We start from the raw sequence: 23,615 nt of genomic DNA, 5'->3' as shown, positions 1-23,615 counted from the left end.
GTTCAGCATCTGGATAACCTTCTTATACTGTATCAGTTATAAGTATGGACAAAAAATGTCTTTGTTTATGTTGACCAAAACCCAGCTAGAATACACCTGCTTTAGTCACTAACAAAGAATACAAGCTATATAAGAGATTATATATAGTTTATTCTTATAGCTATAGAGATTATTTCTTGTTGGATTTGTATTGCAAGTCTCATTTAATTATATATATATATATATATTATATATATATATATATATATATATATTACTGGCTCTTAGTCATTTATTCTTTAAAGCAATTCCTTCTCTTTTAAATCACCTGGTTTGATTTTCCCACAGTTTGAATTCACATCTAGCTACTAAATGTCCATTTCCTTAGAGAGACCATTGTTAAGATTGATGTTAGGTTTGTAATAACCATTTATGCAAGTGTCGCCCGTCTGGCCAACATTTCAATAGCCTGTAATGTAAATTCCCTAGCTGAGACCTTCCCCTTTCCTTTTAGACTAGACGGGATGTACCCAAAAAGTGAATGTAAGGAGCATTTATGGGTACAAGTTGGGAACCGGCCTACTTTACATATTTCAAGGGTGCTGAATCCAAAAAAACCGGTACCCGAGCGAAATTTTGAGTTTTTGACCTTCTAATTTGCATATCAAAATGGCCGCCAAACTCCCTATCTTGCTCAGTCGTTGGACCATTTTCCCCAAGTTTTTTTGTAAGTAGGCAATCAAAGATGATGAATTAAGTGTCTAGATCTATAGTCTGGGGTCAGAGCAAGGATATAGTGGAGGCTCAGTGCCTTTTTTATGTATATATATATGCAAAATACCAACTTTTAAGGTGAAATTAAGCATTATTTGTGTCATTTTTTAAGGCCGACATAAATATTCAGTCAATATCACTCTTAAATGTTCCCAGTGTATATATGATATGTGATGTATTCCATATTACATAATAACTAAGAAAAACACCATTGCAAGTTGTCTGAGAATTCATTTTTTTATGCAAACAAAGCATAATGCTCTTAATTCAAACATCGAAAAACCCAAGTGAATAGGGAAAAAAAAAAACATGAAACTTCCCTTGAACAGTTCTACAGATCACATCTTGTTTCTGTATATTTTCTTTCATGTTTCTAGCTGAATTGCTTTGCTTTCATCTGTCTTCTGTAAGTTCCATAGGTCACTTGTTTTGGTAAATTGTTTTTATACCTTTCTAGTTTGCTTGTGTGCCATTTGTCTTTGGAATTTCATTTTGATTAGTATTTCTTTCTGCAGTCCTTTTCCAAGTTCTTTGGTTACCCATTGCCTTGGTATGCTTGAGGACTACAACTCCACATTTAAACAAGGACATTGGTCATCACTCTGACATGTACACATTGCAGTGCATAACAGCCCCGATTTTCGGCATTTGCACTGGCGTGTTGTGCATTGTTTTTTACAGGCACACCTGATCATTTCCAGGCAACTTTCAGGTATTGGGTTCTGTGACATAAGAATGGGCTGTAGTCCTGAATCACCATCTTTCCATCCCATGTCCAAGGGTGAAGGAAGCTCAGGTGTGGCATAGTGAGCATTTCTCCAAACCATTGCCTGGTAGTGTACTCTCAGCAGATGGAAGTGGAGCGCATCGCTTGTAGGCGGCATTGCTTCTGGTTTACCTGTCCTGGAGAAAAGTATATGCCTTGCTGCATCAACAGAGTCTGTTTTATGCACATCATATATTCTGCAGACAAAAGCCTCTGAAGATCTTTGAGTCTCCTCCGTGAGATCACCAATTCCGAGGTTGCTGAGCAATTGATGGTGCATTTTCCAGACTTTCCATGATGTACTTTTGGTGTGACTTGCAATGTATGATGTGGTATCACAACCAGTTAGTGCATGAAATGCTACAAGGCTTGGTGCTGAATCCTTTGGCAGTTTGTTAAAAACAGCATCAATTGGTATATATTGTGGCTTCCTTGTGGTACCAGACAACAGCCAGAGTTTTTTACATGCTACGTGTGGGAAATGGGAAACGAGAATCACAAGTACATCAGTGTCTCTAGATGACACGACTACTGTGTCTGACTGGCAGTGCACTGCATGTAATACCAATCGGGTATCTGCCTCTTCGTGTGTGGCTCTCAGATGAGTCAGGTTGGTTGTTGCTTTTGATGACCTAACCTCCGTCTCTTCGTCTCTGAACCCACCAGCAACTACTATCTCTTTATCATCCGGTGCCTGAGCACATAGTTCTTCAGAGAGTAGATTGGCAAGATCAGCTTTGTTGTCAGGGAGGGACAGGAAATTGGTCCAGTTTTTTGGAAGAGGCACATCACGACCCTCAACAAGTCGTCTGATTGGTTGAGCTGCTTTTGTGCGTCGTGTCCTGGTAGCACCCTTGATGGTCTCTTCTCTGTATCTGTCAAACACAACGTCTATCCTTTTATAGTAACATCCTGCTTTCAACACTGCTCTGACAAATGTGTCGGCCAGATCCCCAAATGTTACTGCTTTGTCTGGCTTTCCAAGGGCAACCACAAGTGCCTGTCCATCTATGATGAGACAAGATGACATGTCGGGAAGTTCAATAGCCTCAGGACAGACTATGTCTTCAGTTAACTTATTTACTAATACAGACTTGTTTCCAGTGCGAAGTGTCCCATTCATTTCAGCAAGGGATATGGGAACTGGCAGAAGCTCGTGTTTTAGGACAGCTGGTAAGTCAACTGGACGACCTGCCTCATAGGCCGTAACAAGGCGTTTGAGAATGTTTCGGTCAGCCTTTATGACAGTTCTGTTGTCTTTGATTTTAGGATTTTTGGCCACTTCATACAGAGATGCAAATGTTTTAGCTTTGCTCTTATGTAGGGTTGCATGGATTGGGACCTCTGGTTTATCTTTGTCCTCAGGAACAATCATCCTTTTCTCAATGAATGAATTCACTTTTTCTTGTCCTAGGTCTTTGGCAGAAAGTAATGAGCTTTGGATAGCCTCTGTGGCAACGTCTTTCGTGGCGAGATTTTGCAATGAGCCTGAGGAGACTGAATCAAACACCTTGAACCCTTTGAAGACTAAAACCAATGCCATTTCGTCTCTGTTGTCTCTCTTTTCACGGGATTTGGTAGCTTCATTGTGGACGTAGGTTTTCTCAGGTGTGTTGCTGAACATCAAATGTGTCTCTTCTGCTACATGGGACCTCATGTTGTAGGAGAGTGTCCATCTGGAAAGGGCTGAAGGTGTCTTAGTAATGCCAATGATCCCCCCTCCTTTTTTCCCTGTTCCGTTGATCCACTCCATTGCTTGGTCTGGATCGACCTGGTTGAATCGTTGATCGGACCGCTTCACAACAAAGTTGCCTCTTTGGAACTCAGATAGTACAGGTTCTGGGAGTAGGTGCATCTCAGCAATATACACTGGCCCCCATCTTGCATAGTTCAGGTGGTCATATCGCATGAAGTACGGCAACATCCAGCTGAAGGAGTGAAGATGAAGCTCCCAGAGTCCATCACGCTGAGCTCGTGTAAACTGCAACAGTGTTGAGACCATATCCATGTAGTTCCACCAGAAGACAAAGTTGACATCTTCAGATTTACTTGCGATGAAATCTTTGAGGAGACTGTCAAACTGTTCCTGCTTCAGATATGTTATCAACTGAGGAATCATTTCAGGATTTTCATCAGCAGCCATAGCAGAGATCTCATCATGGCATTCCTTGTTTGATTCTGCAGCAAACGCGAGGAATGTTGGCAACAAAAGCTGCCATAGGGCCTGCAAGGTCAGTTTGTGAGCTCTCATACCCTTGTTGTATGCTTTCCCTGACATGACAAGCATGACAGCACCCTCCCCCAGCAATCCACTCTCCAGCCACACTTCAGCTAGACCAGACCCAGCCATGTGATCTCCGATAGTCTTTAGGAAGTTCATTGCAATATGAAGTCCACCAAGCCGAGGGATTAACTTGCCCTGATATTCCTCAACACACCACTTCAGTTCCATGAGCTTGCAGTAAAGAGCTTGGTCCACTGTTATGACTGTATGCTCCTGGCCAAATGTGATGATATTGCCATGCACCTCTTCACAACTGTATTGAGCGTATCATACTCATGAGCTGGAGCAAGGACTATTGGCAAATATCCTACTGCTGTCTGCTCTGGTTCCTTTGACGAGACTGACTGATTGAAAACGGTCCAAGAAGGTTTGGGTTCAGAATCCTGACGTCGCAGGAAGAAAGCCATGTCTGTTGCTTGTGCTTGTTTCACACACTCACTGTCTCCTTTAGGTCTGGTAAACCAGGTCTTGTTAACATGTGATGTGAATACTGGCTTGCTTGTGGCAGAATGTACATTGACGTGGTGCAGGTTCTCCAGGACATCTGGCACAACCAGTGTACGGCTAACTGTTAGCTAGTTTTCTCCCAGTTGCTAGCCATCTCAATATCATTGAAATACACAATTTTGACCCACTATGGTTGAAAAAGTATCATTTTGGATAAATAGGGTTAACAAGCTCAATCAATAACTAAGGAATATTGACATTTTTTGTCTAAAAAAATCAAAAAGCAGGAAACTTACCAAAGCGTGTGAAACTGTTACGATCCTCTTTGCTGTTAATTCACCTCAGGCAAAGGGTCCTCAGCGATGGGACTGACCATGCTATGTACTGATCTAAATATTCAACTTGGTACGTTTCATGGTGGTCTCTTTTTGAATATTTTTCCCTATTCACCTGGGTTTTTCCCATCTTAGAATTTAGAGAACAAATGCTTAATTTGCAAAAAAAAAAAAAAAAAAAAAACATGAAATCTCAGACAACTTGCAATGGATTTTTTTCTTTGTTATCATATAATATGGTGTACATCATATGTCATATCAACAGGGAAAATTTCAGAGTAACTTTTATTTAATATTTATGTCGGCCTTAAAAAATGACACAAATAATGCTTAATTTCACCTTAAAAGTTGGTATTTTGCATATATATATACATAAAAAAGGCACTGAGCCTCCACTATATCCTTGTTTGACCCTTGACTATCGATCTAGAAACTTAATTTCCTCATCTTGATTGCCTACTTACAAAAAAAACTAGGAGGAAATGGTCCAATAACTGTGCAAGATGGGCAATTTGGCTGCCATTTTAATATGCAAATTAGAAGGTCAAAACCTCAAAATTTCACCCGGGTACCGGTTTTTTTTGGACTCAGCACCCTTGAAATATGTAAGGTAGGCCGGTTCCCGACTTGTACCCATAAATGCTCCTTACTTCTTATAAAAGGCCTTTTTTCTGAAATCCGTCTAGACTATTTGTTGTTAAGTGTATGCAGTACTTGTATGTTCTGTTGTAATTTCGTCAGATCTTTTACTACCTTGCTCTCCTTTCAGCTGAAATAGATTAACTCTGTAAAATGCTTTGAGTTTTTGGACTTTGTTAAACAACAAAATGTTGCTTTAAACTCCTTTTATTTGTTAATTTCCTACCAAAGAGGTTGATTTCTGTAGAATTTCCTCCACAAAAGCAATTAAGCCATCAAAAATATTGTTGACTTTTAGCATGTTTTTGCCCATAATAGGAAGAATGAAATGCTTTAAACTTCCCCACAGTGTTGCATGAATTTGGTTCATTATTGAACCACACAATGTAATTGGACCCAAAGTATTTTTGGGGGTTAATTTATTTCAGCAGATACACTGCAGTGGTTATGTTGTATAGCTAAATTATATTTCTAGATTAACTTTCTATTGGTTATGTGAAGCATAATACCTATAGCAACAGATTGCCTGTTATCAGAAGCATATTGTGCACTTGACACTGAAACAGGAAGCTGTTCTTATTTCAACCATATTTTGATGCTAAGCCTCCGGTTTGTTTTTACCTATGACTTGCTATTTCTTTTATTCTTTTTTCAACTGATGCTCAGAGGTACGTTTGTCTCCTTCTTCCCGTTTGAGTTGCCAATCTGTCTGAAACATCATACCGTAGTTTGTATTCCAGCTACGATACAAACCCCTTTATACAAAAAATATTTGTAAAGAGGACTTTCTTCAACTGAAACACAAGAAAGACCCCTCAGCCATCTGACTACCCAATAAAGCTTTTGTAGTGGGTGATTTCAAGAGTATAGAAAAAAGGCTACACAAAGACAGCGTAGAAAGACATAGAAGATTAAACAGGACAAAAACGGAATGAAACACTCTAATGAAAAAAAGAACAGGCTTATACAAATCAAGCATGTCATAAAAACGTCATCTGAAGCAGTTTTGTTTTGTGTCTTTTGACATGTGGAAGGTTGCAGGGAGAAGATTAAGCAGACTTTATATCCCTCTTAACTACCAGCAGTGAAAGAATGGCCGCGCTTTAGATCACAGTCACATAAAAAGGCTTTAGTAGCCTATCAGTTTTAACACGGGGACGGGCTGTGTGTGTTTCTCTCTCTCCCATTCTGACTCATACTCTCTCCCTTTCCCCCCCTTCTTCATGATTGATGGTTTGAAGGGGGCTAATGAATGACCCGGCCTCTATTATGTAGAATTGAAGTGAGAGTGATAGAGCAGAGCCTGGAAAGTGTTCATGGAATACCGAATGCTGCTAAGAGGTCAACGTGTGTGTGTGTGTGTGTGTGTGTGTGTGTGTGTGTGTGTGTGTGTGTGTGTGTGTGTGTGTGTGTGTGTGTGTGTGTGTGTGTGTTGTGTGTGTGTGTGTGTGTGTGTGTGTGTGTGTGTGTGTGTGTGTGTGTGTGTGTGTGTGTGTGTGTGTGTGTGTGTGTGTGTGTGTGTGTGTGTGTGTGTGTGTGTGTGTCTGAAACATGTTTATTTTTGGTGGCTTTTGTCTAAATAGAAGAGACAGTTTTAGGGGAGAAACGGTCAGAGCGTAGGGTCAGGGAAGGGATGAGGTCCAGGAGGTTACACAAACAAACTGACGTTTTCTCCTTGAGTATAACACTGAAGCCTTGTTTTCTCCTTACTTATATAAGAGCGTTGCAGTAAATGCATTAAATACAAACATTAAGGCATTTACTTCAATGAAAGACATTTTACAGCGGTAACAATCTACAGTTACCACAGAGACAGTTGCTTGGCTACCACTTACCTGTTGTCTTCTCAGTTGTCAAATCGTGAACACAATGAAAAGAAAAAATGAAAGAAAACCAAAAAGAGATAGTGGGTATTTTATTTCATAATCCAGTGTGTAATCGATTGCTTATTTTGCATATGCATTGGGTTCTCCTGTTCCGGGGATGCATTATTATTGTTTTACATTTATTTCCCTAAACTCAAATTTACCTTGAGTTATTTTATTTTTATTTTCCTTTTGGGATTCATTTATTATCGGATCAGGATTTGGCAAATAATGTTAATACTTAAGTAAACATTTCCACTTACTTCAACTTTAAATTAAGTGAGTTTTGTGAGAAAAAAAAACTTTATCGTAAGAAAAACTTAAGGAGAACTGCAAGGGATGTTTGTACAACCCTTTTTGTTTAGAAGGAACCTTAACTAAGATGTTTAAGAAAATAATAACTTCATGGATTTTGTTCAACAGACCATTTTCCGAGATGGGTTTGGGTTCTGTTGTTTGATGGTACCATTACCCCATCTGTGCAATCTCCCATATCATCACCAGTGAGGCAGTAGCATATTACCAATCCAAGCCTAAAGAAAGACATGCATGAAGATAATAAAGATGGTGCATAAAACCTGGTTATGGTCTTTTAAACCTGCTAATGTACTCCATCCCGACACTTCCCATTATGGCTGCTAAATGGAAATCTTAAAGCTGGCAGCTGAGCATTTTTATGTTGTTATTGCTATACTTATACTGATAGGCCGCATGATTCTTTTTGTTTTCCAGGAAAGAAAAGTTAATGCAATTGCACTTAACACTTTGCAGATGACAAATGCAACAAATAATGGACCTATGTGGGTGGAAAGAAAATGTTTTTGAAGGTTGTTTATGTATTCATTGGGTTATGATGGGTAAACAACTTATCTCGTTCCCAGCTAGGTGATGAAAAAAAGGGAGCGTTGTGTTGGTTGTGTCAAGTGTTAATTCACTTCTCTCAATCGTGTGGCATCATTCAGTGTCAGGTAATCGCTGCTAGTTGATTTCAAGTATGATTGGAAAGTCCAAATATCCCTGATATGCATATACAATATTTTTAGAAAAATCTGTTCATAAGTAGTTGCATTGAGGAGGACTGATTAAGCTTCAGCATAAACTAAACTTGTTTCAAGGAGTTTATTGTTGTCTGAAAGGATGTTATAAGAAAAAAGAAGTGTGGTATTTATATCTCAACATGGGCATTGGTGTTTAAATATAGTTGGCCTGGATAAAGCTCCACAATTTCACTGAGGATCAATCGTCACATCAATGGTAAAGTCAATAGTAATTCTCAACTCGGCTTGGTTGAAATAAGTGGATTTAATAGCCTTTCAGAACTTTTTTTATTAAATATCCATATCTCACTGAAATGATTCGTCTGTCTAGAACTTTATTGTCTCACCTTCTCTTTCTTACTCTCTTGATCAAGTTTATTGTTTAACTTTCTGTAAATGCTGAGGTGCGTTTAGAGCAGAGGCAGAAATAACCTACAGTAGAACAAGTGATTGTTTCCATAGTGTAGGTGGTGTGTGTTTGGATTGCTTCTTTTCAGCTACAGCATACATAGGTGTGATGTATTAATCATCGGATGCCAGTGCTGAGATGCAAACACAGACCGAAGTCAATATGGTGTGCCATTTTATTAAACAAGATATGGTTTATTTTCTACATCAAGTACACCATTGGCTCTGTCTCACACACACTCCCTTGCTCCAGTGTTTATGTCTCCTGCTGTGATTATTTACAACTCTCACTGTGAACGGTGGTATCATGAAACCAACACATTGCAGTTTTGGTTTCTGTTATTCTAGACTATTCCATCTGAGTTTGGGAGGCAGCTGCTGTCTGACATTCAGGGCTACTGCAGGACAAACATTTGTGAACTGTGTCCTTATCCAGCCTGTAAACTGGGACACAATTTGACCTGACGCCTGTTTAGTCGCCTGTGTAGCTACACCTGAACCCTTTCTATAACGACAACAGTTGAAAAGCACCATCATTTGCTATACCTGCATTTCTTATGGACAGATCAACATTCATAAAGTGTGCATTGATGTGGATGTGAAAGAAACAAAAACACATAAACCCATGCATGTGTTAAAAAAATTGCTATTTCCACACAAAGAAAAGCACAAACAGGCATTTGAGTTTAAATACCATTGAAACCAAAAAAGGACACTCAAACACAATTAGAAATAAACTGTTATTTGGTTATGATTCAACCAATTCTGTGTAGTTTGGTTCTTAGTGTATGGACCAAACTGCAGAGTGGAGTCTCTGCTAACAGTGACAACCACATATTACCCTTTGACAGCTGTCATATATAAATATGGGCCCAATGTTTGTTCAGTAGAGTGATGTTCTGCTGTGAATGCTGTATGAATTTGATGTTTATTGAACCCTTATGTTTTCACAAAATGTGCCGATTTTGCATGAGGGTTTTAACCCCCCAACAAACAAAAAAAGAATGTTCTAGTCAAATAAAGTAGAGCAAATGAGAATCTGACCTACTATTTCATACCCAAAGATAAACACATTTCAGTTCTACACAACATTTGGGTTTGATTCCTAGCTTTAGCATGGTGTTGGAGTGTGCAAATGTTGGTGTGGTTTAACAATGAACCATTGCTTTGTGCACCGACTGGAAAGTGAGCTAATGGCCCTGAAGAGTCACTGAGGCATCATAACTTAATATTATCACACTCCACTTACTTCATGCTCTCACACTCATTCACCCTTGCAGTTGCTCTCGAACCTCGTCATTGATTAGTACTTAATATGGCCTACTAATACCCGCATGGATTGCTCTAGCGGAAAAAGGGACCAATTCAGAAAACCTCTTTTTTTATGTTTAGCTTTAAGGCACAGCACAACAAAAATAGTCCATGGAAATTGCAATGCAGCCTATCTGTGCTGCCATGGCCACTTGGTGCGCTTGTACAGTTTGCATGATTCTAAATTAAGTTATGTGCTCACCTTTGACACAACATTGCTTTGCAAATTAGCTTTATTACAACATTCTAATTTACAAAGATCAGCGCGTATAGCCATATCAAATTTTGAATTCAGGAGTTTGGTGGTAAATGAATCCCATTTATAGGGAGTGGTGCGCCCAGACTTTCCAGTGATCATGGCAGCATTGATTGAAGCCAGGTGAAGGCATCGTCATGCTCCATTACAAACTCATTTATTTTGGGATACAGTGACAGGAAGCAATGACAGCAGATCATGTAAAATAAATGACTAAAGCAAAATGTTATTTGTTAACACATTTCATAATAACTCCTCCCTTACCCCTCTGCAAAAGATGGCTGAATTATCCTCAGCTCCAAAACTTTAGGGCAATGTTTGTTTAGAATTTCATTAGTGCAGTATACATTGTGATAAGGAACTTCAGATGGGAAAATGTCATGTGCAATCCAGTCTTTGTGAAATGCCCCTCTGTGTTTTTCTTCCTCGCTATTCCACAAGGCAAATTAACTGTTCTGTGAACATCACGTTAATCTGCCCCCAATAATCAGTGTATTTAACTGTGGATCAATAAGTCCAGGTTAAGGCAAATTATATATATTATGTCTATACTGCAAATACCTTGTTTGTCACGAGTGTGTACATTTTTTGAGGGATGTGGTCAATATGTTAGCGCAGGAAAATATAATTAATGAGCTCATCCACGAGATTTAAGCAAGGCTTTAATCAGAAGTAACTCCCCTGCCATCGTCATTGTTTACCCTGCTCTTTTTTCTAGATTGCATTATATTCCCTTTGTCCCGTGTCTTTGCTTGTGCCAAGATTTCCTAGAGGACAGTGAATGCACTGCTGAACATCTGAGGGTAAATAATGCATCGCTCTTTGGGATCAGCCCTATCCTAAAGCCACTGACTGTTGCAGGGATCCAGCTCATTGGCAGCCTGATGTATAGAGAAGATAGAGATAGACTGCCTAAGATACAGAGAATGTCATTTTGCTCAGTTAAATTGACATAGAGAAAACGTTATAGGGACTTTGATAGAGACAGAGAAAGGGGGCTAGACAGAGATGGTGACATATGTCCAACTTAAGAACTAGTTTCTGTCTTTACAGCCAGATAGACAGGCTTTGAGTTTGAGTGACAAATCTCTTCAAAGGCATGTCAGCTGCCAAATTTGGAGATCCATTAGAGAATTGGCTCAGGGCATAACATGTCCAGATACAGGACAACTGTACCGATAAAAAGTGAGTGAACTGAAGAAAGATTATTGTGTTTGAAGGGACTGTCCTTTCAACAAAAGTATCAAATTACATTGAAGACTCCGACAGGCACTTTTATAAAGGAATAGTGGTTGCCTATTAATGCCATTACACATCAGAGGACTAATTTGATAGATATGCATATCAATATTTACCAACTGTGTTTGCAGAACAGGTTAACTTTAGGATTATTATAAAACAATGACATGCTGGCTCTTTAGTCCAGAGTCATAATTTAGTCCCCTTTTCAAACTTGACAATGGCAGCAAAGAACAGTTTAACTGATTCTGGTAATAGCTTCCACAACAAGCGCTCTACACATATAAGCGTCACAGGCAAGGATTTTGCCTTTCTGTGTTGTTTATTCATCTGCTCCACGTTTGGAAAGGATTTACAATAAATATGCCACCAAAACTAAACAGTTTTTTTTTGTATCTTTTATAGCAGTATAGCTGTTTCAAAACATAACTTTTGTTTGTACTCCAGTCACCTCATTGGTTAAGATGTGGTAAAGTCTAACCAACTAAAACAACTGATTGTTGTTAAAAGATCATTGTGGTCACTTTAAGGGGTAAGGTGCAAGGATGTTAACTTGGTTATATGTTACCTGTGTTGACTGTTGCTGTCAAAGTTGCATGCTTTCTTGACATAAGTAGTGTAGCTGTTCAGACCATTAAAATCCCTAACATTAAAAAGACAAATGACTGCATTGGTCTGGTGTGTTGCTTGAAATACCAGTGAGACATTTAAAATATGATCTACTTAATCCAATTTGAGTAACAGATCCATAAACTTGAATGCGTATCAAATAAAAAACAAACACTGCATAGACCTCAACAATGTAAGGTTGAACCACTCTGGAAAGGCTTAAAAGCACGGGTCCTTTCATTTGTGATGATCTCCTAAGTAAATCTTGGAATTGCAAAGCAATCCATCAGCAAAGTGTTTCTGAGAGTATTTAATTTCATCAACACCTTGCCAACATAGTAGGTCTATTGAGCATTCAACTATTTCTCAGCCAAGCAAAAGGTTTGTTTTGAGCAAAACAATGTATGTTTGATGTTGTGTTACTAGTTACATTACTGGCCTTTGACTAATTCAATCAAACTGAGAAGAGAAAGGGAGTCATAAAGAGTGCTGAGGGAAAGAAAACCCTGCATGGCTTTATGTTTGATGTTCTTCGTCCATTAGCGAGTGTATGAGCCAGGGGAGCTTGATCCTTTGGTGTTCAATTACACCAGCATTTGTCCTCATCCCCTGTTTTACTGCCTTCTGGAAACTATTCAAAGGAACACAAGTGTTTACTGTCACACTAAGTACCAGCAAAGAGTCAAGAGACATGAACAGGGGGTCCACAGAGAGGGAGGATTGGGGGTGATTGACGGATGGGGGAGAATGGAGAGGAAATGAATCTGAAGAGAAAAAGAACAAGAGATGATTATATAAGGCTTCCTTCTGATGTATGATACCTCTATCAGTTTTATTGCAGGTAGCCATCTCTGATTGCCTCGGTGTTATGATCTCCAACACTATCTTTTTTTCTGTTAGCTAAAGCCTGATTTGATATTTCAACAAGAGTTTATAAGTGACGATGATTAATCTTGCTTTTTTTAATGCTGGTAAAGCGACCGGTCTTATCTGTTTCAGGAAATTAATGCTTTGCGGTAAATTAGAAAAGAGAAAAGAAAGATGTCAGAGGGATACAAGTTAAGAACCAGATGGTTTGGTCTGAAGTTGGTGTAGAATTAATTTAGATTTGATGTCTATCTGTATGTATTTGTTTTGGTTAGACTCTCCCATGCTAATGCTCAATATGTAGTTTGCTGTCATTACGATGTTTGTGAGGTCAGAGTTTGTACGGTTTCAAAGTGTTTGAATTTGTGTAATTTAACACTGATGTGTTACACTGTCTGGTACAGGAGCTCCACAGGTCAGTTGGTACCTCTAACAATTTTTAATAATCAATGAATAAGTTGATTCAAACAACCTGACATGCATTGGATGTAATTGTCATCACATAAAGGAACCATTTGGGAATAATATCCCCTCTTAGATTGGTGGGTTAGGGTTGGGAATAATCATGTAAAATACAAGTACTACGTGCTGTCAGTGACTTTACCGAGGTGACTAAACACCAGGGGTGGAAAACCTCGAGTAGGTTCGGTGTGGGCACATTTTTAGATCATGACTTGTGTTCTGTTGAGATGGGCAGCTGCTGGCTAGTCACTATGGAAACACCATAGGCAGTAACTGAAGCTGAAGCACCATGTTTTAATTGAATCACACTACTACCAAACCTCCCTATCGCACAGTGATGTAGTGTATTTTTCTAATCCCAAAACCATAAACGTATGAGGACTTAAGCCAAGGCCCAGCACTTGAATACCATAATCAGTTTGAGTTTTTAATGTAGTATTACGCCAAAATGTTCCTGATAAGTTATATTTCTCCTCTGACACTGAGCCTAGGGTCACATAATGTCCTGATCCAATCAGCACTGAGACTTCAGACCTGGCCAAAGTTGAACTGTGCAAAATAAGGATTGGATGTCCTTTTGGCAAAGTCTTCATTTTGTTCTGGCTTTTAGATCAGACTACATCTGTTCTGCTCATTCAGCTGAGGACGAGCGGTGCTTTGGCGGCTAGGCTTCGGTGCTATAAAATCACATCTGTTCTGCCTCTATACCTCTCTGCGACAAGCAACACAAGAGAGGACTGATAGCAGACAGAAGTAAGCACAGTTGTTTACACTTGACCTGCCTCTTCGGAGCATGGCGGAAAGAGATAAGCAGACACAGTCAGCTTTTTGCTCCTGAGGACAAAGGGAAATTCCAGATAAAAAAAGGGAATGATGTTCCACTAAGTTTGCACACAGACAACCTGGTCTGTGTAGTATACTTTGTTGGTCTCTGTGAATGAAATATATCCTCTGAAACTGCATTTCCTGCATATTATTTGATACAAGATGCAAATATTTCTGGGGCATATCTACTTTCAATTTGCATTCAACACTAGTGGAAAACATCTGGACTCTAACTTTCCTGTAAAAATTCCCTGGTACATAAAAAAATGATACGCTTACCTGTCTGGTTTCTTTTTTTAAATCTTGGTTGCATTAAACTGAATAAATGAAAGAAAAGAGCACTGCCTACAGAAACTCAAACTTAGTCGAGGAAATCCAATGAAAATAAGACTAAGATTTAGGGCACCTTTATTAATCTGCGTGGGGAAATACAATTATAGTGTACAATATCATTTAATACAAATATACAATTATACACATAGGCACGCAATACACACACAGGCACAAATAGGAACTATAGACAAGCACTAATGGAGAGATGGCAGAGTGAACGGGCTGCCAGTGTCCCAGTGCCAGGGATCTGTTTGGGGTTCAATGCCTTGCTCATAGGCACCTCGGCAGTGCTAACAAAGAGAACTGGCACTTCTCCAGCTACCAGTCCACACTCTGTATGTTGGGTCCAATAGGAACCAGTGGCTCAACTGTTCCTAAGCCAGTCCCTTGAGCTGCTGCCGCCCCTAAATTGACAGAAATGTAAAAACATTGTAAAAAAACAGTGCACAGAAATGGGTGTTTTCAAACCAAATGGCAACATGTAGTAAGTGATTCAATTTGTGTTCTGGCAATTATATTAGAATGTGTTCTTTCTCTCCCACACAGAGTCAGGCCATGCGTATTGTTCGGACAGTCGGCCAGGCATTTGAAGTTTGTCATAAACTGAGTCTGCATCACACACTGCCTAATGTAGACGGACAGGAGGACTGCCACAGCGAGAAGAACGGCAACGACTCCTCCATCACAGGTACACAAACACTCACACATTCTCACTAGCCTGCATTGTGTTTAAATGTTAAGCACTGCCGCAGAGCCCTCCATTACTTGTTGAAAACTATGAAACGTGTTTGCCTTTAACAAAAGATGAAGCCCTTATGGCTTGTTCTCTTGTGAAGAATCACAATGGGACATTAACATAAAGACAACATAGTTCAGGGCGAATGTTTCTAGGAGAATCGCTGCCATTTTATCAAAGTCAGTGTAGTGAAGAAAGAGAGGAAAAAAACATCTATAATGGTTTGTTTGTTGTTTTACCTATATCCAAAGTTGTCAGTTCTTGTATTACTGGACTCTCGCTAAACACTGATGCATATTTCAGATGTGGAGGGTCAAACAATATTTCTAAAGGCAGAAATTATGCATTTCATTGTGCACAGCAACATCTCTTAACCCTTCTCTTAAACAAAACAGCTGGTGATTCATGCTTTATGGACATGCTCAATTATAGAACGATTACGGAGTCAGGGGGACGTAGGTGTAGTGTACTGATGGCAATGAAAAACACTTGTCTTATTGTCTGACAGCTCATATTTGTCATGTCATTGAACTTCTATCTTAGCGTCACCACAAATGATAATCACAGCAATTGTTTTGTTAAAGAATGTCATCATTACAGATAAAATTGTGAACAAATAAGCTGTATTAAACTGTAGTAAACCTTTAAGGAATTAAAAAAGCACCCAAAGTTCCCTCCAAATGGATTTTCTCTCCCACACACTCTCCCCCCCCCCCCCCTGCCTGAAACGTCTCCATTGGACTCCTTTGTTTAGTTCCGTCATATAATATCATCATTATGTAAAACGCTCACTACTACTGGCTAGCACTACAACACATTGTACGTGATATACTGGGGGCAAAAACTCTGGTTTCAAACAGAGGGTGAAAATAGGAGCTGCAGCAAAGGAAGTGTGAGAAAATAAGAGCTTTTTGAACATTAAAGCATGTAAACGTATCACTGTAGAGGCACAAAATACAAATATGAAACCTGAAAATGAGCAGAATAGGGCTCCTTTAAGTGATGGTTGTAGGTTTTGAGTTCAGGACAGAGAGGAGGTTGGAGTTCCAGAAGGGGTTGGGTCTTCCTTTTTTGGCAAATCAGTCATGGATCTTATTTTCACATGATCTTCTTTCATTTTGAAAATCCAAAACCACTTTCCGTGTCTCCACTCGCAAGTGCCCTTAACCCTGGCTGATTTGTATAATATTAATCATCATTAACAATTGTTAATAACCAAATTTGATTATAGTAGAACCCCATCTTTTAGGGGGCCTCTTTTGAGGCATACTACTGGCATCACATTTGATGCCAAGAGTGGAGCCTAAAACCCTAACAAAGCTTAAGGAATCCTGTCCGAAAAAGGTGGAAATTGATTATTAAGTGATAATGTAAAAGCAAAGCGTGGACAGAACAATCCCCAGTGCACACACCTACACTTTTCACATATGTCTTCAGATTGTTTCGTAGACACACTCCACAGACAGATGTGATTAATTCCGCCTGCCTTGTGCCTGAGTTGGCCAGCAGGAGAGGGCAGTGCTGGAGTGAATGCTGCATATGAGTCAACCCAAAGAAAGAAGGCCACACTGGTGGGCTTAGCTGCTATTATCCTCTGCCTCGTGCCTGGCCAGGGTGGACTTCACTCTGCCCAGGGACACGTGGCTCTGTGAGCACACACATGGGAATTCAGCCGCTGGAGAGCCCACATTAAAAGCTGTTCCACACACTCGTTCCAGTCTTTACTGCAGCCAGCATCAGATACTCTCCCCAACCAGATCTAATAGCGCCATACTAGGATACAGATATCTCCACGTCCCCCTCCAGCCCTCCCGAGAGGAGCTTTCTTTCACATGCTGATGAGCCTACAGATCACCCACTCACTATAACTGTACGCCCACACGTTTTAGGTGGACCCCACGTGCATACAAACTCAGGCCTACACACACACTCACTGTCACGGTGAGTTAAGCAACACGAGAGCCGTCAGGCAAAACCAATGAGCTTATCTGGAGAACTAATTATCATGAGGAGGGATGGAATTGAGGAGATAGAGGAATTAGAGAGATGGAAATGGAAGAATGCATGGAAGAAGAGAGGAGAAAGAAGAGATGGATAATAAGGGAAAAAAGCGACTTCAGATCATGGACGATGAGACCGAGCAAGGACAGAGGAAATGTAGAAATTCATTGGAGAGAAAAAGAGGACATGGATTCTGCCTAAAGTCTAAAGAAATGGAAGCGAGCAGAAAGGAGAGACAGAAAGTGACGTTTTGTTCTTAAAGGAAAGTTCATTTGCAATTCAGAACAGCTGTACAGAGTGCTACAACACCAATGAGCAGTTCAATCTTTTAACATCATACTTTAATATCTGTGTAAAAATGGCTTACATCACTGCAGCTGATACTCATAATAATGGTAAACTGGATCTGTTATAAACTATATAATATTGCAGATATAAGTTATTCTAACATTATAATATTGACGTTTGTAATACACATTTTTTCTACCCATGTTGGTTTCACTCAAATTAAGCGATGCACCAGAAACAAGAGCATACATGTGATACATAACCCAGTAATGAAGGCCTGACGTCAAAAACACTTTATAGGATTCATGACGTCGCCAGACCCAGCAACATAAGAACACAACGCTTAGAATTGTGAAAAAACCTTGCATTAACAAAAGCCTTAAATAAAAGATTGATTTGAATATCTTTAAATGTGTAACTGCCATGTAGCAAAATAAGTCACTGCAGAAAGGAACTGGTTCATTATCTTCTGACCTTTGTTTTGAAAAAAAACCTTTTACCTGAGAATACAAGTGAGAAGAAAAGGAAGACAACAAGAGAAAAACCTGTCGACAGCAGAGGGCGGGAGGAAGGGCAGCGCTGCAAAGCTCTGATAGCCGAGTAGAAAGAATGAGGAAGGGGAGTGCTAATGGAGAAAGAGGTGAGGGTAGTGCTGGCAGCAGGTTGTCAAGTGTGACATTTAAGTGGAGGTGGGAGGACAGCCCTAATAGCAGGGTGCACAGGAGGAAGAAGCGAGAGTTTAAACGGAAAAAGAGATGGGTGAGCATGAACAGGGACGTGGGACGGACAGTGGAAGTGAACAGTTGAAGGCCAGGAGCGGTGAAGCGGCATTTAGGAGGGAAGACTTAAAAGCAAGGAGTGGAGGTGGAAGAAACAACTGAATGCGGGCAGAAGTGTACTGTGAAAACTTGATCAGAGTTTATCTCCAACAAAGTTTAATCAAAGGTGCGGCCGGACAAAAATAGACAGACATGGCACAGTTCAAAATATTGAAAAGAGATAACTCCAAATACAGTCAATGGAATGTATATGCTTGAAAAAAAAACATACCAAGGACAATCCAACATTGAATAATTTGACATGTAAAACATTACTCCCAGTGTAGATGGTGCGTACAGGAGTTGGGCGGATGGTCAAACCTTTGTTTTTAAGAAAGTAGTTCCAAGGTTGAACTCCCCCTACAACCACAAACTGTTGCATTTACCTTTCGGATGTTTATTGGTGAAACAAACAAGATACAACCAATATGTTTTAAAGGACTGACCAAGCTGTTTCATGCCATTACAGCTGCAAGAGTTGTGGCCAAAGGCATATGTTGCCAGGTTGTATGCCCTGTTTGTCTGATTTTGTGTAAACTGGATATTTCGGTGGAGGAAATTCCACCTGGGGGATTAACTGAATATATGTATTCATGTTCAAAGGTAAAGGCCACCTTTAACATCAAATGCATCCCATGCTATTGATGTAAATATTCCAGGTATGCCAAGAGGGACTTTTTTCAATCTTGGCAAAAAACACTTGGACTAAAATATGAACTGACAGGAATCTGGTGGTCAGAGGGAGTTGTGGCCTCACAAAACACGTTCCCACCAATCAATCATGAGGATTCACACATTAAATGATAAAGATTTAACTAATTTTATTTGCCATCATTGTGTGCCCTTGTGCTTTCATATTGTGTGTTATTCTGTACTATTCTGACGGCTTAAAAAAAATAATGAATCACCAGATTGTATACATATAGACATGTGTTCTTTATTCAACAACAGTTTTCCTAATATAAGATTTTTCAAATATTGCGAATCGCTTAGTTAACAGTATTGCAATACATCCAAATGTATTTACTTGTTACCCCAGTATCATGTTCCATTGTGTTTCGGAAAAATGTTGCAGCCAAGAGTTACTGAACTAAATTTGGTGGAGACTGTTAGCTGTTATTAAATGCTCTGTACAGTACTTCAATTGAATATATGATTTTGTCGTTTTCATAAATAAACCCATAACAATTAGCAGATTAAGTCAGTAATGATACCCACTTAAATGCTTTCTTTGTTGGTTACAGATGATTGCTTTTTTAATGAAACTTGCCTTGTGAGAGGCAGCCTTGAGTGGTTGTTAGTCACTGCCATCTATTCTCTGTGGAAATATTTTCACCACTGAAGCGAGCGCTCTCCCAACGGCTGTGAATGCAATCATACATTATTTCTAGTACAGCCGAGTTGCCAGGAAGCAAACGCAATTCTATCCAGTGGGCCGTTGTCAATAACTGTGCTCAAACTAGAAAACGAATCATAACCAACCCCATGGCACCTATACATCTCCCCTGTTGCACAATTTACTTTGAATTGAGTGTGCTTATGATAAACAACCTCAGGCTCTGTAGTCAGGGGGGAGAAACGTTTCCAACTGTGACAATCAGTATTACAGTTGTTTTTCCTAGTGGATTGCTTCGTAAGGAACATCTAAATAGAAATAGTAAAATATTCAGAGTGCTGAAGTAAAAAACACTTGGAAGGTTTTCAGCATCTATTTAGAGAAATCAACATGAGACTGTTAGAATTTTCTGTGTTGTTATGTGGTGCTGTAAATGTCAGATAACTCCATTTGTAGACTAAAGTTTAATGAATAATGTAGGGAATTTAATGGATCGATCTGGTACAAACGGCATGTTTTACTGAACTGAATGAATGTCTCTACGGCGAGAGATTATTCAAAACTCTTATCACAGGGCAGAAGAAGAAGAGCAAGAATGCTCGACTGCATTGATTTTATCTCCTATTCAACAAGATTCAGTCTGCTGAAGAAAGAAAACACTCTTAAGTTTTGAGAGGGTTATTCAGGATCTATTTAGTCAAATTAACATTGGACCTTTGTGTTGGATCTCAGACTTTGTTTGTCAAATGAATCTCACTGTTTTCTCAATGTGCAGTCTCCTAGAGACTCTTATTTCCATTTATGAATGTAATTGATATAGTTTGTTGCTCATTGCAGCAGATTTTGACCGCAAGTTTTACCTGATTTGTCTTAGAGATTTTTCCAAAACATTCCAATAAACAAGTATGGAGTGAAAAAGAATAATAGAAAGACAATTCTACTGCCTTTGTCTGTTCCATTTACAATAGCTGTTGTCATTCTTAAAGATGACATATGCTTATTTTCAGGTTCATGTGTGTATTTTTTGCCTCTACTGTGACATGTTTCCATGCTTAATGTTCAAAGAGCTCTTTAGTGTTCTCATACTGCCTGTGCTGCAACACCTCTTTTCACCCTCTGTCAGAAACCAGAGCCCAGTCTGCTCTGATTGGTTAGCTTGCCAGCTCTGTTGTGATTGACATGTGTTGGAAACCTCCTACCCCCTAAGCCTATTATATCTTTTAGCGTTAGCTGACAGAAGTATGAGTGTTACGTAGTGATGTTATTATTTTACCAAAGGAAATAAAGGAGACCAATCGAGGCGTTTCAGGCTGGTGGGGAGTGTGTGGCAGAGAAACTCCTTTTGGATTTTAGCCTTTGCAGAAAATGTACATGGAAAAAACCTATACAACACTATACAGGAAATGGAAGAGGAAAACACCAAGAGCATAATAGGTCCTCTTTAATGATCTCTGCTTTAGTGAAAAAGGGACCTGTGTCCAATCTGGTCCAATCTGGTCCAATTTATCCCATTAAAAATCTATTAACAGTAATGAGTGCTGTTAAAACTCAAAATGAAAACTCCCTGGTGACAAGAATGCAGGCCACGTGTTGTATTCAATCTCTCAATTGCTGCAGTTTTACCTGTGAACATTAAGAGAATATATGAAGCCTGCAATATTATTCAAGCACATAATCATGCAAAGAGTATACTGCAATTCTGTGGATAATGTTTCTTACTGTATGTATTCATGTGTGTCCGCCCATGTGTGCGTGTGGCCATGCTCATACCTACATGTGTGTATGCAGGCGTGCGTGCTTATCCACCTGTATGTGTGTGTACTTTCCTCGGCCCAGCTCGGGAGATAACGGCCGTGGAGACGACGGAAATTGTCGCAGAGGAGACAGATATCGATGCGGAAGAGCCGGCACAGGTGCCGTCAGCGGAGGAGTTGAACCCCAATAGAGGGGTGACCGATTTAGACGCCACAGCCAAGACACCTGAGCTGAACCAAGCAGAGACTAAGGTAAATCCTCCAGAGTTTGAGATTATATTTGTGTATCTGTATGCAGCTCTTTTCAAAATTTCTAAGGATTTCTCTCCATGTGTGGCAGCAACATGGTACTGCAGGAGCTTTTTACAAATTACAAAACCAGAAAGTGCTACACACCTAAAACTGTGCAAAACTTGGTAGTTCAGGAACTTTTTTCAGTTCAGTTTAAAAATTGTCCAAGATGTTTTATTGTTGGCAATTATGTTAATGTTTTATGGCTGACTTTTCTGCCCAGTTAACTTCACCAAACAAGGGAGAACAAAAATAAGAATGAAAGTGCATTAGTGGCCCAGAGGTTTAGGAAAGAAAGTTCAAAAAAGAGAAACTACAATACAGTCTGGTCACGGTTATGGCTTGAAAACTTGGGAGGAAATTAAACATCCATCCTGTCGCCCCGGGTCAGTTTGACCCCTTAGTGTAACAAAGGATATCCAACGTTTGCACAAGCTTTCAGATATTCTAGTTGTGTTTCTTTAAGGTTAATTCACAAGATCTCCTTGAGTATTGGAACTATTTTCCCTGTGATTTGAATATACGTGCCTGTATTAACCACCAGTAGTGTCTTTGTATGTGTGAGAAATAACCTGCACTATTGGATGTTCTATTTGGAAGCTGTCAGCAGTATGTTGAGCTCCAACGCTAATATGCTAGTCATAGAGTTTACGTGTTTGTACGTTGTCATAGTGTCTGAGATTTAATACAGCTAGCTCAAACTGCCTGCACGTCGTCCTGTCGAAACATGACAACAGTAGTAGTCTATATATAACCAAGGAATCGTTCCTGTCTGGAGGAGCAGCTGTTTGGCTCTGCTTTCAGAGCAGCATAGTATCTGTTGTCTGGATTTACAGTTGTAATCACAGGTGCAACCAATGCTACTGTGGGGGGACGAGGGCAGAGAGTGAGTGTAGCGTGATGTTTATTACACTACTTTTAGCCTTGATAACTTTGGGCTCTGCTGTAGTTGTATGTTAATCCTTTGACTATGTTTTTGTTTTGTATAACTTCCAACCGTCTTGCTTTGGTAAGTGAGGTATTGGACAAGCAAATGGGCCTGTTTTCTGGCTTTCTGCAGTTTAGTCAACATTCTTGTTTGTTCACAAACCAATTGGAGAAATTATTGCTTTTCAAGTTTTAAAGAGCCAACACAACATTCGCTATAGATACATGTCATTATTTTATCCTGGCAACTCCAAGAAAAGATCAACGCTAACTTGTAGCATAAGTCATACTGTTTTCATAAGCTTATCAACGGGTTTTAGCACAACTGTTAAATAAGGTGCTTGTTGGACTGTCCAAAAACTACCCAAAAAACCCTTCACCTTTCTGAAACACATACACAGTGCAAACCATTTTAAATAGCCATTTACCAGATGTGCATATTTACAAGAGTAGGGTTTGAGCTTCTCTTAGAGTTCCAATCCCAATGGGATTGCGATTCCATGGCTGCACCTGTGTTGATACGTGCTAATTGCAGGTTTGTTTTTGGATGTCACTTCCCCCCCATCACTGTGCACTGCTTGTGATTTTTTTACGGCACGTCATCAAAGACACCCCCTTCATAACGCTGATTGTCAACCACGGGTCATAGCCACTTCATAAAGTTACCTAATTCTACAGAAGTGAGTTACATTATGATTATTACATGAAGTGCTGTTATTTTCCAGTACAATATTCAGAATTAATCAGTATAAAATGCTTTATTTCATCATTTTTAAAGTTATTACATTTGTTTGATATAAAACATTGAGACTTCAGTTGAACTGATTTTTTTTTTAAATATATCAGAGCTGCCAGCCTTGGCAGTTTGCCTAGCCTTTGAGTAAAAGGCTATCACTTGCATTCAGAAAGGGCAGTATGACATGTTCAATGACATAGTTAGTGTGAAACCAGCAGGAGTTGCTTCACTACAGCACCAAAGTTCTGCTCCTTGTACAGCAAAAAGGATTATTTCCCTATGCATCAAGTAA

At 39.6% G+C, this 23,615-nt stretch overlaps 1 protein-coding gene across 3 annotated transcripts in view; it reads left to right on the top strand.

Annotated features, from left to right (window-relative positions):
* Positions 1 to 23,615, top strand: part of LOC134869590 (carboxyl-terminal PDZ ligand of neuronal nitric oxide synthase protein-like) — a 171,646-nt gene that overhangs the window by 94,207 nt on the left and 53,824 nt on the right. For 2 of the 3 annotated variants that reach the window (XM_063891347.1, XM_063891346.1), the window contains exons 6-7: positions 14,983 to 15,124; positions 21,404 to 21,621. In XM_063891347.1, coding sequence (XP_063747417.1) covers positions 14,983 to 15,124; positions 21,404 to 21,621 — 360 coding nt within the window. The remainder of the gene's footprint in view (positions 1 to 14,982; positions 15,125 to 21,403; positions 21,622 to 23,615) is intronic. The other variant, XM_063891348.1, reaches the window with a different exon arrangement.

The sequence above is a fragment of the Eleginops maclovinus genome, chromosome 9 (assembly GCF_036324505.1).
Source record: "Eleginops maclovinus isolate JMC-PN-2008 ecotype Puerto Natales chromosome 9, JC_Emac_rtc_rv5, whole genome shotgun sequence".
Classification (NCBI taxonomy): Eukaryota; Metazoa; Chordata; class Actinopteri; order Perciformes; family Eleginopidae; genus Eleginops; species Eleginops maclovinus.
This window is presented reverse-complemented; position numbering and strand designations above follow the sequence as displayed.